We start from the raw sequence: 26,394 nt of genomic DNA on the forward strand, positions 1-26,394 counted from the left end.
CCCAAGGGTCAGCTGTAGTTATTTTTGCCAGCAGTTATACACAGTGCTTAATGTACACTGGGGATTGTTGTAAATACCTTACATGCCTGTTTATGAATGGGAAAATGGCATGGAAGCTGAACTGCTAAAAGTTCCAAAGTGGTAAAATTAGCGTAATCCAAGGTCTATGACTTCAAAGTGGGAAAGGTTTCCTCCTTAAGAAGCAGTACTTGGTAACAATAGGGAAATACCCTGTAATTGGTTTGGAGGAGGAAATGTCAATTCACTCCAGTAATCCTGCCTGGGAAATCCCGTGGACAGAGGAGCCTGACCTGCTACAGTCTAGGGGATTGCAAAGAGTTGGACTTGACTTAGTGACTTAATTACCACCTGTAATTGGTTAGTTTAGATAGGCCATAAATTAAGATTTTACAGAATAATACAATAAATATGGAAACTATATTCGTTATTTTCAGAGAATAATCTGAGATATTCATGTATATTTAAAATGTACTTTTAAAAACCTTTCTGAAAATACCAATTTCTATTCAACAGAAATCAGATTTTTTGAATGTTCTTTCTTTTCAGTGGCTATATTTGCTTTTTTCTTCAGGCCAAAGGAAAAACACTTTTATGTTGTCCATAATTGCTATTAATGAAAAATGAAATAATAGATTTCTAGTATCACTGTCAATAGATGGCTAATATCAAAATTGTAAGTTTAAACTGCTAATTGGGAATTTGTTAGAATAGGATTAAAATTTATTTTGCTTAATAGTGTTCATTTTGGAGTATAATGTAGTGTAAATACATTGTTTTCCTTTTTTGTTTCTCGAGCTTTTAATTACTACTAGGCCAAACTTTGAAAAAGGTATACCTAAAAATAAAGGTACTTAAACTAGGTCTATTGGGTCATAGTACATATTTTTATTTTAGCTCATTAAGTTTTTAAGATAAATTATCTTAAAATAGATTTAGTTATAGATTTGATATTTTGAACTAAATCATGTTTTTATAGTGTTTCTCTTCTGTGCAAAATATTTTCTATTTGTAAATGAAAGTTTTCTAATCTCTAAAAATTTTATGTTTAATTCTCCTAGATTAAGAGGAAACTTTTCTTAGCATCAGTTTCTATAATACAAAATACCATGAAGGTCTTATCTTGTTATTGATTTCCTTCATTCGGTTTTCTTGTGTGTCAGTGAACAGGGTGCAGAAAGCATTATGCGGCAAGCAGGGACTCGTAGATTATCCAGGATGGTGGGGTCGAAACCCCACCTTGGGTATGTGGTCACCAGGGACTCAGACAGCCTCTTCGGGCTATCAGTTACGGTGACTCAGTGCTGTACAAAATAGCAGTGATTGTCAAACTCAGTGACCTCAAGATTGTGGAAGGCATCCCCAGGAGCTGGACAGGTATAATTGGTTGTCACCTATTAACAGGAAAAGGCTCAATAAAAGTTGAGTTTCTAGATCATGAGAGTATTCCATGGAAATTTGAAGCACATGAACTAAAATGGTTGGTAACTTGCTTTTTTTTTTTCTTTCAGTTTTAATGAGATATACAGTCTGTATAAGTTTAAGGTGTACAGCATAATGATAATAATAATTTATGTGAAATGATTATTACCACAATAAGCATCCTCTTAATACCCCCAAAATGTTTTTTTCCCTGTGATGAAACTTTTTAGGATGTCCTCTCTTCAGAACTTTGAAGTATATGATACAGGACTACTGCCTATAGTCATGTTATACATTACATCCCCGTACTTATTTACCTTATAACTGGTAGCTTGTGATTACCATCCTCCAAGTCCCCCTCACCCCTCCAGCCACTGAACAACCTGCTTTTTAATTGAACTGAGAAATGTTTGTCTTTTATCATTTTGCAAAAGTTAATTTGGTCTGAGCAATCCTAAACTTTACTAAAAGGAAAAAACAATCTCTTCTTTTTAAAATAGTCTCTTCTTGTGACAGTGAGGACTGCTCATGTGATTTTACGGTGAGTAGAAATTTGGGAGGGAGGTGATGGAGGTCTACTCATACAGTTGATTTTAAAATATAACATGTGAAAAATTTGTAAAAATATGACTCTACTGTATCCTATTTAAAACCAAATTCAATTGTGACAGTAAATCATTAACATGATTCTTCTCTGTTCATGGCAGATATGTAATTCACCTCTGGGACCTCAACCATGAAGGGACATGGGAAGGAAAGGGGACGTATGTCTATTACACAGATTTTGTCATGGAGCTCACTCTCTTGTCCTTGGACCTCATGCACCATATTCACATGTTGGTAAGTTTCCCAGAGGGAACTTCAACAGAGAGAGCTAAGTTTTTAGAATCAGGAACTCTGTTTAGTACAGAGTTTAATAAGTGAAACATTTGTGGATGACCCACTTAAAAGACTATAAAAATGATACAACTGTGCCCCTCCCCCTTTTTTTCTTTCTGGCTAATGGATGTAAAACAGTGTGGAACAGCTTTGGTGCCCATCTCAAAAGGGGTTTGCTGTCCTCTCAGGAGGCTTAACTCACTCTGCTGACCAAGTCAGTAGATAATTCTTTCAGCATGGTATTAAGAGAATTCCTCTCCTCATAGATTCTGTGGCTTCTGATATTTAACGGTTACTTTAGGTGGTAAAGGGAACTCCCACAGTGTTAGCTGCTTCATGGATGCACAAATGTTCCATCTTTGTAATTAAAAGCAAAGTCTTTATTCTTAATTTCTCCTACTTTGTTGTTTGCATTTTACTTTGGTGTGCAAGAAATCACCATGCTGAAAACCTGCTTCCCTGGCTAGCACTTCAGTGATCTCAGAATAGTGAGAACCAACATACTTGGTGGGCAGTTTGTTTATATCGTAAGCCGGTCAAAGTAGCATTTAAAAATTTGGGAGTTAAACATAGCACATTTCAAAGTGTACTTTTTAAAATGACTTTGAAAACGTACTTTAAAGCCCCCACCCCCGCCCCCCAGACAAATGTCCAAAGTTAAGTGTTGACATTTGTTTGTGGTTACTGCTTCTTTCTTTATTCAAAGCCATGTATTCATCGTGTATTGGGCATATAGCTTAGGTTTTTGTAGCTATTGTATTCTGTGCATCTTCCTATGCTAGCAACATTTCTTCTAAATCATTTTAATACCTTTAAGATAAAAATTCCATGACAGAGGTATGATGATTTAATTGAAATACACAATACAGCACTGTTATAACTATAGTCATCATGTCGTATGTTATATCCCCACTAAGTTTTTATCTTACAACTGGAAATTTGTACCTTTTGACCATTTTCCTTCTTTCAATTCCCCACCCCTAACCCTTGAACACCGTGCTCCCATAATATTTAGATTTTATTCAGTTGTTTGCCTATTCACATCTTTACATAATTTTTGGTCACATATTAGTTTTTTTTTAAATACGTTTTTCCTTTTTTCACTTAAAATGTTATTTACGTATATTGTTAATCTTCAGAATGTTATATATAAAATAGAATATAATTATATATAATGAGTATATAATATTACATTATGTGAGTTCACAGTATAACTGTTCCCCTACTGGGCATTTGGTCTGTTTCCTGATTTTCTGTTTTATAATGTACATCATTTGGCATAAAGCTTTAAAATTTCTGATGAGTTCCTCAGAAAAGATGGCTGTTGATGGCATGACTAGGCTCAGGCGCATGGACAGTGGTCAGGGTTGTGCGAGAAGTATGTGCATTTGCTTCCCAAGTGACTGCTCCTGTTCACCTTTACCCACGATTCAGACCTGTTGCTTGCCTCACCCTTAGTGCCAGCAAGTTCATGTTGACCTTTCTTGTACATTTTATTCTCTCGCCCTCTCATCAAGTTATTTGGCAACATCTGGTTGTCCATGGCCAGCTTGGTCATCTTCATGCAGCTGCGTTACCTGTTTCATGAAGTACAGCGTCGCATCCGCCGGCACAAGAACTATTTGCGAGTGGTCGGAAACATGGAAGCCAGGTGAGTCAGCAGATTGATGCCACCCATGTTGACACAATTGAGATCTTTAATAATAACAGATTCTGGGTTATATCCCTGCTTTTTGCAGCTGTTAATGGAATGATGAAGAGTTCAGGCTCAGGAGTCAGACTGCCTGGATGTGAAGCCCACTTAGTTACCATGTGATTCTGGACAATTTACTTACCTCCCTGTGCCTGGGCAGCTTAAGCCTAGGGATAATAATAATACCTTCTTCCTGGAATGTTGGGTGGATTCAGTGGGATAATGAACATAATATACTTAGAACAGTACTGGGTAAATATTAGGTTCTTTTATTACATCGTAATGTTTATCGTCATTATTATTAAATGGAAGTCTCCTTGGACTTCTGCCCTTTTTATTCCTTACACATGCATGCTTACATACACACACAGACACACACACACACACATTCTGTCTCTCACACTCTTAACCTCACTAAGGTGTTCACTTGGCATCCTGAGGCTAAACCAAGCCTGAAAGGTGTGAGATTAACAGCCATCCTTTTTGTGTCCAGGGGAGCAGTTTGGCTCTCTGAGGTGTCTTAACTCCTCTAATCTGCCCAAAAATGTTCGCTCAAGTCATCATTAACAAGGGCCGCTGTGTTACAACGCAGTCGGTTCCTGTGTATAGGTTTCTTGCTCTTTGATGATCTCTGAAGAGCACATGGTTGCATGGTTTTGGTGGGTGGAGCTTCTGTGTTGAACGTGACTCCGCTGTAACTGTGCTGTTAGAGGTGATGTCTGTGTGTAAGTGATGCTCAGTGTCTGCGCTTGGGGCTGACGCAGCTCCCTGCCAGTTGCGCTCTGTGATGGTTCTGGATTTCTTTTCTCCTAGGTTTGCAGTGGCAACTCCAGAGGAGCTGGCTGTCAATAACGATGACTGTGCCATCTGCTGGGACTCCATGCAGGCTGCGAGGAAACTGCCCTGTGGACATCTTTTCCACAAGTAGGAGCTTTGCAGGGGGCCATGTGGGACTGGTGTTCTGTCCAGGCCACAAGGATGCTTCTTGTGCCAGAGCTTAAGACCAACCTTAGCTGAAGAGTGGGCGCGTTCCCTCAGACTGGCCATGGTGCTGGTACTGAGTGGGGTGGGGGGCCTGGGAGCGTCTGCCTTATTTCTCAGCCTCTTCCCTACATGGCAGGATTGTTCCCCACTCACAGTTTGCCATCTCAATTTCTGGATGTGTTAGCTGTCTTCACATTCCTTCTCTGTAAACTCTGAGGTATAACACATAGGCCACTAAGACTTAAAACAAAGGGGTGGAGGAATCCTTGTTTTCCAACAGCTTATTCCCTTTTTTCACCTTTATTGGGGTGAGAATGTTTATTTGTGCATTTCATGCATGCCCAGAAGCAGCATAGAAACACACACCAGGGCAGTGTGATGGGATGGGGATCAGACCAGAGACAGTACACAGCCCAGAACTGTGACTTTGTCATCAGGGATTACAGAACCTCCACGGCTGGACTAGATCTGTGTGCAGTGCAGGCTCTTCTGTCCCCTGCGAGTCCTTGTCTCTCGCTGTTGCAGTCCTCACCTCCTAATGTTATTCAGTTTTAGAGCTCTCATACGGACTGTGTCTGTTCAACCTAAATCCTAAACCATTCTGTTTGTAGATTGGATGTTTTTCATGTTGATAGACCTTGAGGTATCTCTTGACCTTTTGTATCTATGGTCAGTCTTCCATATTGAGAAAGTTATAATCTTTACATCTTTAATCTTCCTTTCTTTATTTTGTATTCCCAAATAGTTTTTCTTCTCCTTTTTAATATTAGAAAGACTTTGGAGATGGAGTATCAGTAACTCAACAAATTTATTGTTTTTTTTTTTTTTTTAATGTGCTGGCTGCTGAATTGGCTTCTGGGAAATAATGTTAAAATGACAGAGGTGGTCTTTGTTTCACAAAGTGTTCAGCCTAATGGAGGAGACAGACATGAATTAAGCAGGAGTGTTTATGAGCATGTAAGGATAAATTGAGACAAGTGCTCTAAAGAAAAGGAATATGGTCCTTGAGAGCTTGTAACAAAGGAATCTGACACCTGGAGAAGGTGACTCCTGACAGTGAGTAGGCGTGAAGGCATCATAAGAAGGGATCAGGTGGAAGAGCCTTTGAGACAGAGGGAACGTTACTGAAGCAGAAGGGAGTGTGGTGTATCCAAGGAATGAAAGAGAGCCTGTGTGGCAGGAGTTCAGGATGTCAGAGGGTGGAGTGGTGTTTGCTGAGGCAGAAGACACAGGCCTGAGTCACCTTGCAGGGAACGGAGGGCCGTGGAAGGTTTTAAAGCAGGGGTTCGGGATCAGAAGTGCAGCCGGGAGAGATCAGGGAGGCTGGTTAGTAAGGGCTGCAGGGGTTAGGATGGGCGCCGAGAGGCGTGTGGGCAGAGCAGTGGGAGAGGAGAGGAGAGGGGCAAGGTGTAAGGACAGGCGTAAGAAGAGTAGGAGGCGCATGCTGCTGACCGGCTGTGAGAGAGTGAGGAACGTGAGGTGTCGAGGATTCTCCTAGTTTTGCTGCTGAGCGACTGGATGGATGGTGGTGCTGAGTGATGAGGTTGGAAGACCAGAGACACGCATTTCTCAAAAACTTTCAGATAGTTCCTACGGAGCTTGGAGAAAGTTTGGAAGAATAACTCAAAAGAGTATATTTCACTCCAGCAGAAATGTTTTCAAGCATTTGGTTAGATTCATTTTAGGATTTAATTTTTTTAAATGAGGCAAAATTCATACAGTATACAATCAGCCATCCTAAAGTGTGCAGTTCAGTGGCCTTTGGTGCATTCCCAGTGTGGTACAGCACCACTCCTGTCGTTTCAAAACTTGTTCATCACCCAGAATAGCCCCACATGTCCGTCACAGTAAGTCACTCCCCATTCCTTCTCTCCACGTTACCTAGCAGCCGGCAATCCGCTCCCTGTCTCTGTGGGTCTGCCATATGAAAGGGATCATACAATATGTGACTTCTTGTGACTGCCTTCTTTTACTACGCATAAAATTTTCAAAGTCATCCAAGTTGTAGCATATTTCAGGATGTCATTCCTTGCTATGACTGAGTTAAACATTTTTTATAATAATTGAACAATCTGTTTATCCATTCTTCCGTTGATGGACCCTCCATTCTTCCACTTTTTAGCTATTCCAAATGATGCTGCTATTAATATAAACGTTTGTGAACAGATATCTATATCTGTTGGAGTACATGTTTTTAATTCTTTTCAGTGTATACTTAGGAGTGAAGTTGCTGAGTCATAGGGTAATTCTATGTTTAACTTCTTGAAGAGCCACCAGATTTTCCCACAGCAGCTGCACCATTTTACATCCTATCAGCAACATATGAGGGTTCCAGTTTCTTCAGATCCTCAACAATATTTACTGTTTTCTGTTTTTTATTATTATAGCCACTTTAGTTGGTAGGAAGTGTTATCTCATTATGGTGGATTTTTTTTTTTAATGATAGTTCTCAAACGTGATGTTTTTGTTGTGGTAAAAAAATGTATGAAGTGAAAAGTGTTAGTCACTCAGTTGTGTCCAACTCTTTGTGACCTCATAGACTGTAGCCCACTAGGCTCCTCTGTCCATGGAATTCTCCAGGTGAGAATCCTGGAGTGGGTGGCCATTCCCTTCTCCAGGGGATCTTCCTGACCTAGAGATTGAACCCAGGTCTCTTGCATTGCAGGCAGATACTTTACTGTCTGAGCCACCAGGGGAACCCTCGAAAATGTTTACATAACATAAATTTTACCATTTAACCATTTTTAAGTGTACCAGTTCAGTGACATTGAGTACATTCACATTGTCGGGCAATCTTTACCACCATCCATCTCCAAAACATTTTCATCTTCCCAGACTGACATGCTATACTCATCAAACAATAACTCCATAGTCTCCCCTTCTTCCTCAGTCCTTGGCAACTACCTTTCTATTTCCTCAGCTCTCACACAATAGCACATCGCACAATATTTGTCCTTTTATGTCTGGCTTTTTTCACTTAGCGTAATGTCTTCAAGGTTCATCCATGTTGTAACGTGTCGGAATTTCATTCCTTTCTAAAGCTGAAAAATATTCCATTGTGTGTATGTATCACATTGTGTTTATCCATTCGTCTGTCAACAGACATTTAGGTGGTTTCTGCCTTCTCAGGTTATCATGATTAATGCTGCTGCAAACATGGGGGTACAGATTTCTTTTCAAGACCCTGCTTTCAGTTCTTTAGGGTATATACCCAGAGGTGGAATCGCTGGATCATGTGATAATTCTGTTTTTGAGGAACTATCATACTGTTTTCTATAGCTAGTATACCTGTTTACATTTCACATTAGATAATAGCCATCTTAAATGACAAACCACTTAGATGATACAGTGGTTGCTCACTGTGGTTTGATTTGCATTTCATCTCTTTATTAACCGGTGATGCTGATCATCGCTTCACATGCTTGTTGGTGCATTTGTGCATTCTTTGGAGAATGTCTGTTGAAGTCAGATTATCCTATTTTATTTGGGTTGTTATTCTTTCTGTTGATGAGTTGTAAGAGTTCTTCATGTATTCTGAATACTAAACCCTTATCAGATATATGATTTGCAAATACCTTCTCCCATTTGGTAGCTTGTCTTCTCATTTTCTTGGTAATATTCTCTGATGTATACCTTTCAAGTTTCTAATTAAATCCAATTTACCCATTCTTTCTTTTTGTAGCTCATATTTTGAGTGTCAGATCTAAGAATCCATTGCCAAATCTGAGTTCATGATAGTTTTTTTCTAATAGTTTTATGGTTTTATCCCTTACATTTAGGTCACTGATCCATTTGAGCTGGAAGTATGAAGTAAAATTAGATTTGCTTATGAAAAGTGTGTCACCTGTAGCGTTATTGGAAGGCAAGGATTTTACGTACTTTTGGAGCCCCACACAAGGCTGGTGTAACTAGAAGTGTGATTTAAGGGTGTTGGTTAAAGGGATGTGAACTTTTAAAACTATCATTTATTTGGCTAATAGTTGCATGATCACAAACAGGAATTATAGGTACTTTATTATTTCTAAATTTGATAGCATTGAATTTCCACATTCATTATTTTGGAACATTACTGTCATACACTGTTCTGGCAGAGAGATAGTAAGCTGGAGAATAAGAGCTTTGAAGTCATGATTTTGATGAGAAGGCCAAGGTTATGACCATATTAGTGGGTAGCTAAAGTAGAGTGAGAGAACAGATCGTTGGAATAGAGGATTCAAAGACTTGTGAGGCAAGGGTGTTGGATTGGAAGTTAGTCAGATTGAGCTGGAGAGGAAAATGGTGAGCTGTATGAGGAAGTCTTACTGAAAAAGGGTCATGCCTGGGAACTTGTAGATGACCGTATATATTAACAAATTGATGTTCAGGGCAGGATGCACCAGAAGTACAGGGTGAAGCAGGGCGAGAGGTAGTGTCAGCAAGTGTTTCTCAACGTTTAAATCTTGCTAATGGTGAATAGAAAGTAAAATTACAACTCACTGATACATTCAGAGTACTTCTGGTGAATTCTCACAAAATATGCTAAGAATATCTTATTTTGGACTTTTGGTAGCTCCTGTCTTCGTTCCTGGCTAGAGCAAGACACCTCCTGCCCCACATGCAGGATGTCTCTTAACATTGCTGACAATAATCGTGTCCGGGAAGACCATCCAGGAGAGAACCTGGATGAGAATTTGGTTCCTGTGGCGGCAGCCGAAGGCAGACCTCGCTTAAACCAACACAATCACTTCTTCCACTTCGACGGTTAGTTGGTTTCAACCTCTAAAACCACCCGCAGGGTGTTCTCCTCTTAGGGGAACTGTTTTCATTATAACTTGTCCTGGATGGGCTAGTTTAATAATTTCAGCTTGAACTGACAATGTTCAGTAAGTGTGGATAACACTGAGGAGTTAGTCTATACCAGGCACTTTGCTAGGTTCTATGTGAATTGGGGGAGGAAGGGGGTGCAGGGAGGTGAAAGTAGTTACAGTTGAATCAGCCATGCCTGCAGGAGCGAGCTTAATCACTTTAATAGTTAACTGTTGCTAACAATTTATTACATTGGTATAACACTTAAGCATATAATGAAGGGTCACTGAATAGTCGTTCCAGTGAGTACTAGAAGGAGAATCAGAGCTGGAACCCTCTTGCTTAGTCCATGAGATATGAATGTTCAGCCTTCCAGAATGTTGGAAAGAGTTGTATTCATGATAAAACCACACTTAAAATTCTAAAATCATGGGTACCATGTCAGGAACTGATTTATCATCCCTTAATTCATATTACATTGGGCCATTGCTGATTTTCATCAGTTTCAATACCACTAAATGCTGAGTTCATATTTCCTACTCTAAAGTAGGTATCCCTAGACTATTTGTTTAGGAGGAATGCTCTTCTTGTCTCTGATTTGAGTTTCCAACGGTGGGACACAGCAGGAGTGGCAACACGTTGAAATCCCTGATAGGAAGGACCAGAGGAGCACAGTCCGTCTCTGAGAAGAGGGGATGGTGACCGCCTGGCTGGCTGAGCAGGTGTAGAGGGGCTGCTCTGTGACTGCTAATTAAGGCCTCTTCCTCATCAGACTTCTGAAATAGACAAGCAGATCTTGGACATAGGTTCTTGCTATGTAAGCTATTTCTTATGAATTATTACTGAAAACATAGTCCAAATTGATAAAGGCAACTTTATTTCTCTTTAGTAAGTACATGAAATAGGTATCCAGTTTTTTCTTGGGCACAAACTGTCCAGGCAAGACTTTTGAGTGGCCCTTGAGCTTGTTTTACATTGCTGGCCTCAGTGCTCCTTTGTGAAGGAGAGGAAAATCCTCCTTAAATGTGTGGCTTGACGTGGGGCTGTTTTAGTGCCGATGCCCATGATCACGTAGCCTAGGACCCCCTTCCTTAGGGCCATGGCAGCAGCGGCAGGCTTCTTGGTACCCTTAGTCCGACAGCCTATGTTGTAGTGCTGTTGGAGAAGCATTTTGAATGAGAAAAATAAAGTCTTTAAACCAGATTATTAAGTAGAAACTACTTCATGAAAATGTCTCCAGGTGAGTAGTGTTTATGAGTAGTGTGAAGAGAAGAGTGAAAGGTCAGCTCCTGTAGCAGCTTTGCAGCCCGAACACCTTCCTGACTGTGCGGGCTGTGGAGGGATGGCGTGTGTGTGGGTCCAAGGCCACTGGAGCGCGGGCCAGCCCAGCAGAGAAGTGTCCTGGAACCTGACTGTGTGGCTTCAGGTCCTGGCCACTGTAACTAAACGCTGGATCTTGGACAAGTTACCTAACTTCTGAGTGCCTTGGGGACCAATAGGAGCACTGGAGTCAAATCCCTGAGAAGAGTAAAACAGGAATAATAATAATAAACGCAGGTGGGGTTTTAGTGAGGATTGACACTTGGTCAGAGGCCTGGTGTAAAGGAATCCCTGGCTAGTAGTGACACTCACGTGGTAGCTAACATGAGGAGGGAGGCCTCTCAAACCTGCGCTCGATTCTCGTTTGTTTCAGGGTCCCGGATCGCGAGTTGGCTGCCGAGCTTCTCAGTTGAAGTGATGCACACCACCAACATTCTAGGCATTACGCAGGCAAGCAACTCCCAGCTCAATGCAATGGTAAGGAGTGCTCGCTGCTTTCAGAAGGAGCTTATTAATCAGGAGGGAAGGAGAAGGTGGAGAGCGTGTGCCGTGTGCGTGACCCAGCGGGACTCACTCTGCTCTGGCAAAACGACAGGGTTTTCAGGGACATCTTACTCATCGGGATCACTTCAATTCCTGTGCAGGGAGGGAATGGAAGCACAGATGTAGGGGGGAGAGTGGGACGAACGGGGAAAGTAGCACCAACATGTGTACACTGGGAGGTGTAAGGTGGAGAGCGGGTGAGAAGTTTCTGTGCAGCATGGGGAGCCCCGTGTGGCGCTCTGTGATGACCGGAGAGGTGGGATGGGAGGAGCGGAAGGCAGCTAGGGAAGGAGGGTGTGTGTATAACTATGGCTGATTTGCATGGTTGTATGGCAGAAACCAACATAACATTGTAAAAACTTTAAAACAAAATTTAAATAATTACCAAGAAAAAAAAATGAAACTGGCTTGGACAGGAGCTTTCATTTTACTGATGTGGCAGATAATGTAACCTTTTCTGAGCACTACTAGGGTCACTCTCGTGATCTTCACTAGTCTTGGGGCTTCTCTTGATTTTTACCAAAAGTATTTGGGGAGTTACTGACTTGAATGAATGATGTGATTTTTGTTAAAAATTGTAGTAGGCCTACCAAGTGTGTTATTTTGACTCCCATCTCCTCCCTCCCCAAAATAAATAACTGAGTATACATTCACACGCACCCTTATACATACATATATGGCTGTGGACGTAAGTGTGTGTGTTTATACACATAAACACATACACCGTGAGATGTTGAGGCATACTCTTGGCTCATTCAAGGATATTGTCCAAATACTTCAAGATTCTGTGTATTTTCTAAAGCTTTGTCATCTGATCGTCACTGACTCGCCACTGTTGAAATGTAGTGTTCATTATGATGATAAATGCAAGAGTCTTAAAAATGTAAACTGTGTTATTCCTGCCTGAATAGGGCCTCTGGTTGACATGGGCAGGCCTGGCCAGTACTTTAGAAAGTCATTGGTTCATTTGTTTGTCCATTAATTTATCTTAGTGTATTTATTCAACAAATGTGTAGTGAAAGCCTGTTCCCAAGACGGGCTCTGTGCTGTGTCAACAAATTGCGTAGCACCTGGAGTGTCAACAGGGTGGACAGGTGTCCTCTCGAGAAGTGTGAATTCTTTGTGGGGGGAGAGAGGGAGACCGACTGTGAACACAAGCAGACGAGGTCATTCCAGTGGGGACGAGGGCTCTGGAGGCTGTAGGGCGGGTGATGTGGAGTGGTGAGTAGACTGTTCTAGAGGAGACACTCAGAGAAGACTCAAGAGGTGATATTCAAGCTGAGACAGGAAGGGTGAAGAGGAGGTAGTGGAAACAGTAGGTGCAATGGCCATGAGGTGAGAATGTTCTGGAAACTAAGGGAAGTGATTGTGGTTGGAGCGTGTGAGTCAAAACCAAGACTGGGATATAATCAAGGTTGCAGAGCAGGTCACATGGGGATGTGTAGGCCACGGTCCAGTTTGGATTCTGTAATGAAAGTGTTAGTGGGCCATGTGGGGCTTTTTTTTTTTTCCTCCCCAAGGTGACTGTGACTGACAGGACCGTTAGCAGAGAATAATTTACTTGTGAGAGAATGACATTTACAGGGGAGGAAATGGAACCAGCAAGACCAGTTAGGAAGCTGTTGCAATAGTTCAGGCAAAAAAGGATGGCGGCTTGGACCAGGGTGTTGGTAATAAAGGTGAAAGGAAATGGCAGACTGAAGGCTTTTTGAAGATGAACTGATAGGACTTGACGGTGCTTTTGGTTTGGATGTAGGGTAGTAGGGTGAGCGGAGTGTTGGTTTTCAGTTAAGCAGCTGAGCAGACACTGGTACCAGGTATTGAGATGGGCAGGACTGAGGGAGGAACAGATGGAGGACAGGACCTCGGCCCTCTGTTTGGCCGGGGATGTTAGGGTGTCCATGAGGCAGCCAAGTAGAGGTGTCATGCAGACAGTTGCAGACTTCAAGAAAGAGATCCAGCTGGAGAGAGACATTTGGGAGCTTTAAGTCGTAGGGGACTGGATCTCTTCAGGGGAAAGAAGGTGGCTCACGAAGAGAAGAGGGCTCAGGACTGAGGTCTGGCAGAGAGAGAGGAGCCATGATTGAGAGGGAAGGAAACCCCAGGAGAAGAGGCAGGTCAGATGTGTGGTAATTCTTAGCAGATGAAGTCAGAGAAGTGCATCTTGAGTGTGGCAGAGTGGAGGTGGTTATCAGCTGAAGAGGAACAAGCCGTTTCCGTGGCTTGAGGGGTTGAATGCTAGATTGTTGGATTGGAAATTGAGTGGGAGCTGAAGACAGTCAGTAGCTGGCAGTATGTTACAAGATGGCGCAAAGAAGTAAGGTGGTAGCTTAATAGGGGTGTGCCATCAGAGGAGTTTTTGTTGATTTTCTTTTTTTTTTTTAAGATTTTTGAGCAGGCCATTGATCCACAAATTTCAGAACCTGTAGGGAATTTCTCTGGTGGTTCAGCAGTTAAGACTCCATGCTTCCATTTCCTCTGCAAGGGGCATAGGTTCCATCCCTGGGCAGTGAAACAAGATCCCACATGCTTTGAGCCATGACCAAAAACAATCCCAAAATCAAAAAAACAAAACCTATAGAGAGTATCTGGTGAAGTCACACTCCTGTCCTTGCCTCCATCTGCCCAGACTCCCTCCTCTCACGGAATAATAATTTTGATTAGTTTTTTCTGTGTTGTGAACTTCCACAGTGTTGACATACACATAGAAGCGAGTGCTAAGTATATATTCTTTTTCTTTTCTCCATGGGTCATCTTTTTTTTCCCCTATTTTTTGTTGTTTGTTGTGCAGCTGCTCATTCGTGTCCGACTCTTTGCAACCCCATGAACTGCAGCACACTGGGCTTCCCTGTTCTTCACTATCTCTTGGAGTTTGCTCAAACTCATATCCATTGAGTCAGTGATGCCATCCCACCGTCTCATCCTCTGTTGCCCCCTTCTCATGCCCTGAATCTTTCCCAACATCAGAGTCTTTTCCAGTGAGTCACATACTGTACACTTAACCATTTTTAAGTGTACAGTTCAATGATATTAAGTATATTCATGTTTTTATGCAACTCTTACCACCATCCATTTCCAGAACTCATCATCTTGCAAAACTGAAGCCCCAAACCCAATAAGCAGTAACTCCCCGTTCCCTCCTTCCTAGCCTCTGGCAACCACCATTCTCCTTTCTTTCTCTATGAATTTGACTACTTTAGGGACCTCATGTAAGCAGAATCATAAATTTTTTTCTGTGTGTGACTGGCTTATTTTACTAAGCTTAATGTCCTCAAGGTTCAGCTGTGATGTGTCAGAGTTTCCTTCCTTCTTAAGGCTAAGTAAATATCCCCTTGTATGGATAGACCACATTTGGCTCATCCGTTCATCTGTCAGTGGACACTTGAGTTGCTTCCATGTTTTAGCTATCGTGAGTAATGGGACTATGAATATGGGTGTACAAATATCTCTTTGAGACCCTGCTTTTCGTTCTTTTCTGTACCCAAGAGTCTTTTTAAAGAGATTCTGACGCATGCTTGGTATGCAGATAGGAGTGATCACTAGAAGGGGAGAGATTAATGGTACAGAACAAAGTTAACTGAAGGCGCAGTTCTGGAGGTGGAGGGTGGGCTGGGCGCCAGAGCCGGGAGAGACGCAGTCACCTTGGTTAGGGGAGGGATGGACATGGCTGCAGGCGTGTCATTTTGATATACAGTTTTTTAAAAAGGCATGGCTAATAGTAACCATTTAGGTAGAAGCAGCCTACTTGTCCATAAGCAATGAATGGATTATGAACATGGTCTGTTCACACAATGGGAGTATGATTCAGCCAACCAAAAAACTTTGAGGATATTGTGCTAAGTGAAATCAGCTAGTTACTGTGTGATTCCACTCACATGAGGTATCTAAATTACTCAGACTCTTAGAAACAGGAAGTAGAATGGCTGCCTGGGGAAGGGGGAGTGGGGAGCTGCTGTTCCGTGGGTGTTGTGGTTTTGCCAAGATGAAGGTATTCTGGGGATGTCTTGCACAGCAGTGTGTGTGTAGTTAACACTGCTGTATACTTAAAATGGATAAGATGGGTGATCGTATATGATTTTGACCATTAAAAAAAAAAAGACCAGGCTTCCTGCTGGCTTCTGCTGTCTCAGTGAAGCACTCAGCCAGGTCATCAGCAGAGAGAGAGAGAGAGAGAGAGATGTCGTGAGGGCAGATGGCCTGGGAATGTGGCCGCCCCGATGCTCTGCGTGGGTACTTTAGGCTCAGTCAGCTGTTGAAGCTCTTCAGGCCGATCACCTCACCTGCCCCCTTAAAAAAGTCAGAATCCGTGGGTGCATAAACCTCCCAGGAATGAGAATTACCTTGGAATTGATGCATTTAGAATTCTAAACAGACAGGTCCTGGTGTTCTTCCTCCCCATCCACAGTGGATTGGAATAGCCTGTTTTTAGCACAACTAATTTACTGGCACAATATATTTTTTATAAAGATCTACTATATAATTTGCTGGATTTTCTGGGAGAAATGCTTTGGACTTGCTTTATTTGGGAAACGAAGGGGGAACTGTTTATGAATAGAGAAGAATGTTATTTGATTATCCAGGTTGTTGTGGACCGTTGCCCAGTTAGCTTTGACTTGACCTGGGTTTTGAAAGATGATCAGCTCATGTTCATAGAAACAACACAGGGATCCCAGGACAGCAGAGCACCAGGTCCTTCTGTGCTACACACTTGTCTTTCCCTCTCTGCCCTAACAATGACCCCAAGCAAAGCTTTAAGCAGGTTTCACCCTGGTCTTTCCTCTCTCGGTCTGATGTTGAGACACATTGCCCCTCTTTCAACAGTTATCACAACATAGTCCTCTTCCAGCAGTAGACTTTCTTGTGCCCCCAAAGCAGTTATATTTTTCCTCCTCATTTTTTCTTTTGATTATTGGGACTTTTTCCACATATAAAACCCTGAATATAAGTATTTGTAAAATAAATATACATGCATGAGAAAAAAATCTGGAGCTGCTCGTATGAAAGTACAGATGGTGGCGTGCGAGCTCTCTGCCTGCTCCCCTCTGTACATTTGACCACCTAGAGCCCTGATGGCCTCCGTGACGTTTCTAGAGTACAGTTTGAGAACTTCAGCTCTGGAGCAGTATTAGCAATTACATTCTTTAGAATCTCCCCCCACCCCGCCCCCCCGGCCAAAGTGTAACTTACCTACAGTAAGTTCAGTGTTTTTAGTAACCATCTCTATGAGTTTTGTCAGACCCATTCAGTAGTGTAACCGGCACCATAATGAAAACACAGGGCAGCTCCGTTCCCCCTCCCCTCAGATTCCGTTGTGCCCTTTGCAATCACTTCTGCTTCCACCCCCTGCCTCTCGGAACCACCTATCAATTTTCTACCCTTATAATTTTGCTTATTCTGGAATGTCACATAAATGGAATCCTTAGACTATAAAGAATCTGCCTGCAATGTGGGAGACCCAGGTTCGATCCCTGGGTTGGGAAGATCCCCTGGAGAAGGGAATGGCAACCCATTCCAGTATTCTTGCCTGGAGAATCCCAGGAAAAGAGGAGCCTGACAGGCTAGACTCTGTGGGGTCGCAAAGAGTCAGACATGACTGAGCAGCTAACATTGTCACCGTTTTATAGTACATAGCCTTTTGAGTGGAATATTCACGTAACACATTTGAATTTCATCTGTTGTTCCTTCTAGGAATATATAACTTTAAGGAGAATATGTTTGTATACCTGCTACTGAGCTTATTTATTTATTTATTTTTTTGGTGCCAAAACCCAGGATTGATGAATAAAATGAATACTTTTTAAAGCTAGAATATTCTAATTCAGTCTGCCTCAGGATCGTATTTCTATGCTTTTTTTATTTGGAGTTGATGCCGTCACCAAGGTTTCCCTTTGGCCTTGTGGAGAACTACTGAGTGTGACGGTGACCTACAGCATGGCGGTGGCCCCCATCCTTGTGTTTTCACGGCAGGTCACCGAGTTCAGTGCCCAGAGCCTGCCTCACCCCGTGACCTCAGGGAGTAACTGTTGAGAGTGACGACTTCCGTGGCCTCTTTGTCTCCCTGCAGGCTCATCAGATCCAAGAGATGTTTCCCCAGGTGCCATACCACCTGGTACTACAAGACCTGCAGCTGACGCGCTCGGTTGAAATAACAACAGACAACATTCTGGAAGGACGGATGCAAGTGCCTTTTCCCACACAGGTAAACTGAGGGTCCAGGCACGGCAGGGGAGTTCTGTCCTCACCAAGGTTTCGTCTGCTAAGTTAACTTTCTAGTTACTTAACCGCTGAGTGTCATTTATGATTTGACGAAGGGTTTCTGTGAATTCCCTAACCTACCAAATTATGATTGAGAACAGGCTCATCCAGGAGGCTTGGCTGAAGGCAAGGACACAGATATTTGGCTGATTTTTTATGCAGATGTATCCCCCAAACCAGTCTGCCCTCACCAGTCCAGGAGGTCATAGTATCAGTTCACTTTTTGACAAGGATTGGCAGTCTTTTTCTATAAAAGGCAGATTGAAGTATTTTAGGCCTTGCAAGCCATGCATTATCTGTTGTAGCTTCTTAATTCCATGCTGCAGTGCTGAAGTAGCTGTGGACAACATGAAAATGAATGTACATGACTGTGTTCCAGTAAAACTTTATTTACAGAAACCGTTGGAGGAACTTATCCTATAGGCTGCAGTTTGCCAACCCTGGCCATGGGAGACAGCACCTTTTGTCCTCAGCTGTCTTTGCACATTAGTGTGACTTTCCACTGGGTATAGTTTCTCTCTGTGTGAGGCTTGTATTTTTGACTTTTTTAAAAAAGGTCCTGTCTCCGGGCCCATCATAAAACCTCCTTGATGGGGTACAAGAAGTATTGACATTTTAAAGACAAGCCTTCTGGCAGAACCAAGGAATGAATATGTGATTAGAGTATCATAAGAGCTTCCCAAGTGGCTCAGTGGTAAAGAATCCACCTGCCAATGCAGGAGATGTGGGTTGGATCCCTGGGTAAGGAAGATCCCCTGGAGAAGGAAACAGCAACCCACTCCAGTATTCTTGCCTAGAGAATCCCATGGCCAGAGGAGCCTGGCGGACTACAGTCCATAGGGTCACAAAGAGTCAGACACAACTAAGTGACTGAGCCACATGCAGGCTATCATATACCAAGAAATTACTCGGTTTTGATATGCCAAAACATGGAAAGCTGTTAGTAAAAATCTTGAAATGTGAGAATCTTTGAAGAGGGAATGAGCCTGGAATTGGTACTCAAAGGAGTTGAGGTATCAGAGGTGGCTCTGTGGTCCTTACCTGTAGGAACTGGCTGTGGCTCTGGGAGCAGACTCTGAGAAGGATTTGGATGCCAGTAGTTAATTTGAGAAGTGTTCTGGGAACCATGCGGTACTTCCCCGGTGGCTCAAATGGTAAAGAATCTGCCTGCAGTGCAGGAGACCCGGGTTCCATCCCTGGCTTGGGAAGATCCCCTGGAGAAGGCAATGGCTACCCGCCCCAGTATTCTTGCCTGGAGAATTCCATAGACGTAGGAGCCTGGCGGACTGTAGTCCATGGGATTGCAAAGTTGGACATGACTGAGTGACTTACATTTTCCGGGAACTATGGGAAGGAGTCTAGGAAACACGGGCAGCAGGTGGGACGGTGAGGTGGGTTAAGGACTTGTCCAACAGGTCACCATCATGGGTGTCTAGAGCTCGAGGCCACTGGAGGCTTCTAGGATCCAGTGTAGAATTCACGTGCCTCCTGAGGGAAGAGGAGCCAGGGTGTTTATACGCCATTTCCCATCAGTTGTTGGCAGAGGGCTTCCTCTGAGGAGCGCAGAGTTCCCTCACACAGCCAGAGTCAGTCCTCGGGCAATGAAATACAGAAACCAGCCAGCCAGCACCTAGGGGAGAGACTTGCAGGGACGAGGACAGGGTCCCGGGGTGTCTGCCGTGTCGGCCAGGGTCTCAGCCTGGCTGAGCGTGAGAACAGCGGCACCTAGTTCATAGGACGCCGAGGAGGTGGATGAGATGGCCGCGTCAGGGCTTTTCCACAGTGTGCTGTCTGTCCTGCTTGCCGTGGTACAGTTATTACTACTGAAAGGGAAATTAACACTGATGACGCTCGGACTTAGGCCTCAGACTCCTTTGTCGGTCATTAAGCTAGCATCCTCGTGTCTTGGATGCCGGGGGTTGGCTGAACTCAGCCTGTCGGGGCGGTAGCTCCTCCCCCCACCCCCGGGCCCCCTGTACCGGTTCCTTGAGTTCGGAGCGGCTCTGCATTGTGCTGTGGTGTCTCTTCCAGCGGTCAGAGAGCATCAGGCCCGCATTGAACAGCCCCGTGGAAAGGCCAAACGGCGAGCAGGAGGACGGAGAAGCTTCTGTTCAGGTAAGGCCTGTGCCCTAGAGCGTGGAGGAGTGGGGTGGGGCGCCTGGCGGCGGTCGTCGTCCACCTCTGATGCTGGCGTGACTGAGCGCTCGAGTAGTGAGCAGCCCGTATGCCAGTCCTGTCTCAGCGTGTGGGGCTAACAAGCCTCACTGTGCCCGGGTGTGGCCGGCAGCCCACTCCCTGGGGACTGTCCTCAGCACCTGGAGGAGAAAGGGGCCATGCTCTCCTGGCCCGGCCTGCCACCGTGAATTTGAGTGTAGCACCAGGAAGGGTGCGGTGGGGCTGGGCCCGGGACTCGGGGTGACCACATGGGCCCCACTCTCCAGGGGCTCCAGGGGCTCATCAGGTTATTCTCCCCCACACCTCTCTTGTTGAGCTCAGCATTTGCAGGAACTTCCACACATTTCACAAAGAGGAGACCCCCAGGGTGGGGGGAAGCGTGGTTATCTTGGGAACCAAATCTGTCTAGATAACCACTCTGGGTGACCTTGGGTGACTGCCCCCAACCGAAAACAGCTCCCCTGTCCGGGGTCCAGGGCAGAGGTACCTCCACCCCGAGCTCTTCACCCCACAGCCTGGGGTGCCAGTTCACATCCGTTTTCTGTAATTCCCAGTTGCTTTTCGATGATCGTGCTTGCTGGAAACTTTCTTAAGGGACTGAAAACCCCCAAGCAACCCTGTCTTTGCGTTTCCTTGTGTGTGAGAGATGTGTGGGGTTCCCCACACAGGGATGGGGTCCAAGGACGGCAGCGGCTTCCCTTCAGTGGGGGTCAGGGCTGTTTGGAAGCGGCTGCTTTCACCTCACGGGTCTTTCCCTGCAAACAGGAAACACTAAAAACTCCTAAGACTTCTTCAGATCTGTTGCCGAGTTAACATGTTCATATCCGAATCTGCAACTGGGTTGTGCAGTATTGGTAAAATAGTATCTGGATTCTGAAGAAGGGGATCATTGCTTTTCCAGTTTTTGTAGCTGGCTTAGCTCTGATTTAGATGCTGGGCTTACTGGGTGTCCTTGTGGGTACAGCATATTCAATTTCTGTCTTGATTTCCCAGCTTGCTTTTTAGAGTGAGCCTGAAGGTTTCTGGCTTTTTTTTTTTTTTTTAATGTAGTGAAAGGAAAGTACTTGTTTCACAAGGAAGCTTGCTATATAACACTTTTGGCTGTTCTCAGGAAATAATAAGTTCTTGGAAAACAGTCACTTAATAAACACCTCAATTTAGCCCAGTCAGTAGATCAGCTCTGCCCATTAATTCGAGGCCTTTCCTCTGCCCAGGCTCAGGCCTGCATGGATTAGGCTTGGAGGCCTGTGAGGGCCTGAGGGTGGGCTTCCATGCCCTTCCCTCCATCTCTGCCTCCACCTCCACTCACTGGCTCTTCTTCCCAACTCCTCTAGGATCAGACTCAGGAGGAGAGAGGGTTAGGATGGGCCATGTGACCCCAGGGGGTGTGTGTGTGTGCACACGCACACATCTGTGTACACATACACACATACACATGTGTGTTACAGCTGTTATTTTAGAGTTCTTTCTGTCCTGTCTAGCACCAGAAACCTTGAGTATTCTTCCTTTGAACTTGGGCTGTCTTTCAACAACCAGCCCTTACTTGATGGGGCTCCCCTCACCCCTCGCAGTGGTCCTCTTGGGCCGTCTTTCAGCAGCCTCGGGCTGGACCCTCCTGTAGGACCCATGTCTCCTCCCCAGAGCACACACAGCAGTGCCTTACAGTTGGTGGAGGTTGAAGTTGCTCCCGTCAAAGCCTTTTTAAATCTGCTACAAGCCAGTTTCTTCCTGTCAGGTTTCTCAGCTGTGTGTTAGTCATCACTGGCCCCCATGTCCCCCAACGTCTAGGGCATGTAAGTCAGGCCCCAGGATTCTCTTGAAGTTACTCCTTGCTCAGCTGAGAAGCTGAAGAAGTGCTCCCACCAGAAACTTAAAAATAGGCCTCTCAGCCGCTTGCTCCTCAACTCTGCCTTTGCCTTGGGCTGGTGCTGGCCAGCCTGGGTCTGGGAGTGCGAGCAACACCGATGACCCCTAACCGAGCCTATGGAGGACCTTGGGCATTGTCTTGGCCTTCACGGCTGCTGTAATGGAGAGAGTCCCATTATTACATCCTGTGACTCACGGATAGGATCTCATGTCAGTTTTAAAAAAGATACTAAGAATTTACCCTTCTTAAGGGTAGCTGTTCTCAGAGTCAAGTGAGGGTATAAAATTTGTGCAGTACATGTGATAAGACTTGTTGAAATTTTAGAGCTGTAAGTAGTGGTGAACAGAAAATTCCCAGAATGCAAATTAGTAGTTAACTTGTGTGTCTTCCGAGAGTACAGTTTCGAGGTGCTTCTGTTTTCCATATGGTAATCCTTCACTGACTCCCCAATGTTGAACATGCCGTGGTGAGTCAGGCCCTGCCCATCAGGAACCCTTGTCTGCTGACATGTGTTTGTCGGTCCCTGCCTGGCAGCCTCTCTCCTTTGGGGTCTAGAAGAGCATCACAAGGGGCTCCAGTCAAGTGGGGAACCGGACTGCTCACAGCAACCCCTTGCTTCCTGTGTCCAGACCGAGCGGGTGCCGCTGGACCTCAGTCCTCGGCTGGAGGAGGCACTGGACTTCAGCGAGCTGGAGGCGGAGCCCAGTGAGGGGGAAGACTTCGAGGCCCGGGGCAGCCGCTTCTCCAAGTCTGCGGACGAGAGGCAGCGCATGCTTGTGCAACGCAAGGATGACCTCCTGCAGCAGGCGCGGAGGTGAGCGGGCCTGCAGTGCCATTGGGCGGCACCTCCCAGCCAGTCCCGGGGTCTGAAAGCCCTTGCCATAGATGCCCGCACTGGAGAACTAGCACCTGTCACTTACAATTTCCAATTTCAAATCTCTGTTGAAAAACCAGAGGATCTGGTAATACTGGGCCACCCGATAACCTCTGGCCAGTGCTGCCAGCGTCCCCAGTGGGCACTTTCACCTACACTCCTGTGGTTAGCACTTCCATGCCAGCGTGTTCTAGACCCTTTATGTTAGCTCTTCTCTCATTCTCTTCACTCTAAGAGGGAGCACGGTGATTATACCCATTAAACAGACTTAAAGCTGAAGAAACCAAAGCCTCGAGGGCCTCATGCCAGCCTGCTGCCCAGCTCCCGAGTCCTCCGTCTTGGCCACTCTGTGCACGGCCAGCCTTGGAGCGCGGGCCATGTCCCCGCAAGCCCCAGCCCCGGTGGGGGCAGCCAGAGGGAGAATGTTTCCCTGACTTGGCAGGCACTCACTCGGTGGTTAAACATTTGGCGACAGGGCTGGTGTTCTGTTCCCGTGGGTGGGTTCAGTGCCCAGCGCCAGCCTGGTGAGTCGGGACTTCACGCTGTGTGTGTTAGTGGGGGGCGGGGGGCGGAGGAGAGTGAGGGGCTGAGCAGCCTCCGCTGCAGAGACCTCCCGCCCCCCGTTCAGGGAGGGGTGTCTTGTTTATGGGGTGGTGCTGAGTGACAGCTTGATGGCCGTGCCGGGGAAGGGGGGATTGCGGGAGCATGTGGTGTGTTTCTGTGTGCCTGTCTTCCAGGGCTCCCCAGGTCCCTCACTCGCACCTTTGGTTTTTGGTAGGCGTTTCTTGAACAGAAGTTCTGAAGATGACTCGGCCTCGGAGAGCTGCCTCCCCTCAGAAGGGACGACCTCTGACCCTGTGACCCTGCGTCGAAGGATGCTGGCCGCTGCGGCCGAGCGAAGACTTCAGAAGCAGCAGACCTCCTAGCGCTTCCTCGCCTTCCTCGGCTGCCTCCGCCGAGCCGCGTGCCCGGCCCGCTGAAGAGGCCTGTCCCCAGCTGTGCCCGCTGTGTGAAGAAGTGGGCTTGACTGCATCGCCGCTGTATAAAGCATGTGGTCTTAATAGTGTTTGGACAGCTGACAGATTTAATCCTTTTTTGTAATACTTTCTATGTGACATTTCTCTTCCCTTTAGAAACACTGCACATTTTAACTCTAGGCATGATCTCTTCTGCATTGACTGGACTTTGGAGGGGTGGGGAGGATCAAGAGGAAGTGGGCAACCAAAGACCCTGAAGCAGGCAGTGTCCCTGACTGCCTTATGCAGAAGTCATAACAGATGCCGGTGTCTTTAGCTCCAAACGTGGCAGGAAGTGTGTGTGCAGCAGATGGGAGTTGGAGGCAGGGGGATCCATACACAGCAGCGTGGAGTTGGACAGCCAGAGCCTGACTCCACACCACTGGGTAATTTCTGCTGTCCAGCTGCTGTTCTTAGTGAGGAGGCATTCAAAATGTTACAGAGGGAGGCCCGAGCTGCGGGCTTCTGGACCCTGGGCTGGCTGGGCATCATGGAAAAACCATGTTTGGTTCGATACCTGGAGCAGAGCAGGGGAAAGCCCAGGGATGTGGTGTGAGGAGCTGACAGTTGTGTCCCAGGACATCCAGGACTTTCCGAGCCCCCTGTCCAGAGCTGGCTTTACTTCCGTTAATGCTGGTGCTCCTCCATCTACGAGTACACCCTGCGTGTCCATCCTCTCCTCTCTGTATTTCATTGTTCCCTGCCCACCTGCCCCCAGACATGGGGAAGGTCAGCACTGACAGGGTTAAGCAGCAAGCTTTGGTTTGTGGTTTTAATTCCTTGGTAAAGTCAATTAGGCAATGCCAAAGGCTGTGGGTTTGGTCTTTGGGGGATGGGAGAGTATTTCTTGGAGGGCTTCACTGAAGAAATAAATGATACCTTTTGTATCTTTCTTCCCTGGAACCCTTCATTTTCATAGCTGTGTTGGTTAAAAGGTAAGGTGTTGTGTCCACCTGCCTTGGAGCAGACCCAGGTCTGAACTTTTTCAAATCCTTGACAAATTTCACTTGAAGGGTTTGAAACACGCAATCATAGCTTACGTAGTTCAGTTTTATGTCCTACTGGATTAAGGTGTTTTTTTTTTAATGTTTGAAAACATAGTTTTATGGTAGTCCTTTTGGGAAGAATCCAGTATTACCTAAAATTGGCAAAGTTAAATGTATTTTACATAACGAAGTTTTTAGGATATTGAGAAGTAACTGAAAATAGAGCGATAAGTACGTGTTTAGTCTGAGATAATTTATTTCAATAAATCTTTCAAAAGCCTTATCTTGAAATGCTGTTAGTAAATTTCTGTGATTTTTTTTTCTTTTTAAAATTGTTTTGCTGAGAGCATAGCTATTTGTTTTTATTGTAAAACAACAACAACAATAATAAAAAGCAAACTGTCCTAGTGTGTTGTGTGTGGCTTGGAGCTAAGGCAGTTTTCTTCAGAAGTGCAGAAATTAGATTGTGTTTTGATTTTGTGTGTCTTGTTTTGGTTGGTGGGTTTTGCCTTACAATTTTGTATGTGTGTATGATGTGCACCTATAAAGATGATACCAATTCCATGTGTTTCAGATGTGTGAAAAGAGAGAATGTTTTGGAGTCAATTTTAGAGGGTCCTGAGATATATGACAGTGATCACAGAGGGGAGACATGCCTTTAAAATTACCCCAAAAGAGAAGTCCTAAATTCACCCTTAGATTTTACACTTGCACAGGAAAGGATTCTGTACACTTACTGTCTCTTGGCTTCTGTCACTTCTTGGCGATATCTGAGACGGACTAAAGGCAAGGACAGGATGCTAGGCCAGCCCCCCAATTCCATGGGGTGGCCCCCAGCCCCCAGCCCCTTGGCTGTGCCAGCTTCTCCAGCATGCGCCGCTGTGGAGGCCAGGCAGCTGGCTCAGGTTTGTAAACCGAGGGTGTTTGGGTGCTCTGTGAGCGGTGGTGGAGGTGCCCTTGCCCTCTCTGGGCTCTTCTGGAAAAATGAATCTCCATTTTCTTTTGACATCTTGGGTTCCCAGTTTGGTTCCTCCCTGTCCCCCACCCCCCAACTTTGAGGCTTTTATGTGCCATAGAGATCCATGATCCTTGTGGATGTTGTAGTTCTTTGATGTGAATTCTGGGTGCACAGGTGGCCTCATGGACCTGGCTTCCCACTTGAGCTGGGTAGAGCGTGTGCCCTTCGATCTTTGACCAGCAGGTGTGGTCCTCTGGTGAGAGCTCCGTGGAGCGGGGCCTCGCACACACAGGTGCGTGCCCTGCTGCCCAGCTAGTCAATGGACAACGCAGCCTGCCTGCCTCGGGACGCCTTCATCTCCCGTCTCCTCACCCCTTCTTTTCCTTAGGAGTGGTTCTGAACCTGACTGCACATTAGAGTCGCTTGTGGAGCGTCTGGAAACCATGCTGCATAGGCTCCACGCCCACGTTTCTTGTTCTAATAATTGAATTGGTCTTTCCCTGCACCCTTCCCAAGCAAAATGCTTCTGGATTCCTTTTTAAGTAAGACAGGGCAAAGAAATGTCTGTTGTTCTTAGCTATAGAACTAACAAATTAGGCAAGAACCCTGTTACCCTGTG

General features: G+C 45.2%; 1 protein-coding gene across 1 annotated transcript in view; it reads left to right on the forward strand.

Annotated features, from left to right (window-relative positions):
- The window catches only part of AMFR (autocrine motility factor receptor), a 40,254-nt gene extending 15,033 nt beyond the window's left edge, over positions 1–25,221 (forward strand). The window contains exons 5-14 of the mRNA XM_043898506.1: positions 1,941–1,981; positions 2,148–2,280; positions 3,837–3,970; positions 4,826–4,936; positions 9,546–9,736; positions 11,475–11,578; positions 17,709–17,843; positions 19,931–20,014; positions 22,571–22,755; positions 23,594–25,221. Of these exons, the coding sequence (XP_043754441.1) occupies positions 1,941–1,981; positions 2,148–2,280; positions 3,837–3,970; positions 4,826–4,936; positions 9,546–9,736; positions 11,475–11,578; positions 17,709–17,843; positions 19,931–20,014; positions 22,571–22,755; positions 23,594–23,741 (1,266 nt within the window). The 3' untranslated portion in view covers positions 23,742–25,221. The remainder of the gene's footprint in view (positions 1–1,940; positions 1,982–2,147; positions 2,281–3,836; positions 3,971–4,825; positions 4,937–9,545; positions 9,737–11,474; positions 11,579–17,708; positions 17,844–19,930; positions 20,015–22,570; positions 22,756–23,593) is intronic.
- Positions 25,222–26,394: the final 1,173 nt, after the last annotated feature.

Source organism: Cervus elaphus, chromosome 4 (assembly GCF_910594005.1).
Source record: "Cervus elaphus chromosome 4, mCerEla1.1, whole genome shotgun sequence".
Lineage (NCBI taxonomy): Eukaryota > Metazoa > Chordata > Mammalia > Artiodactyla > Cervidae > Cervus > Cervus elaphus.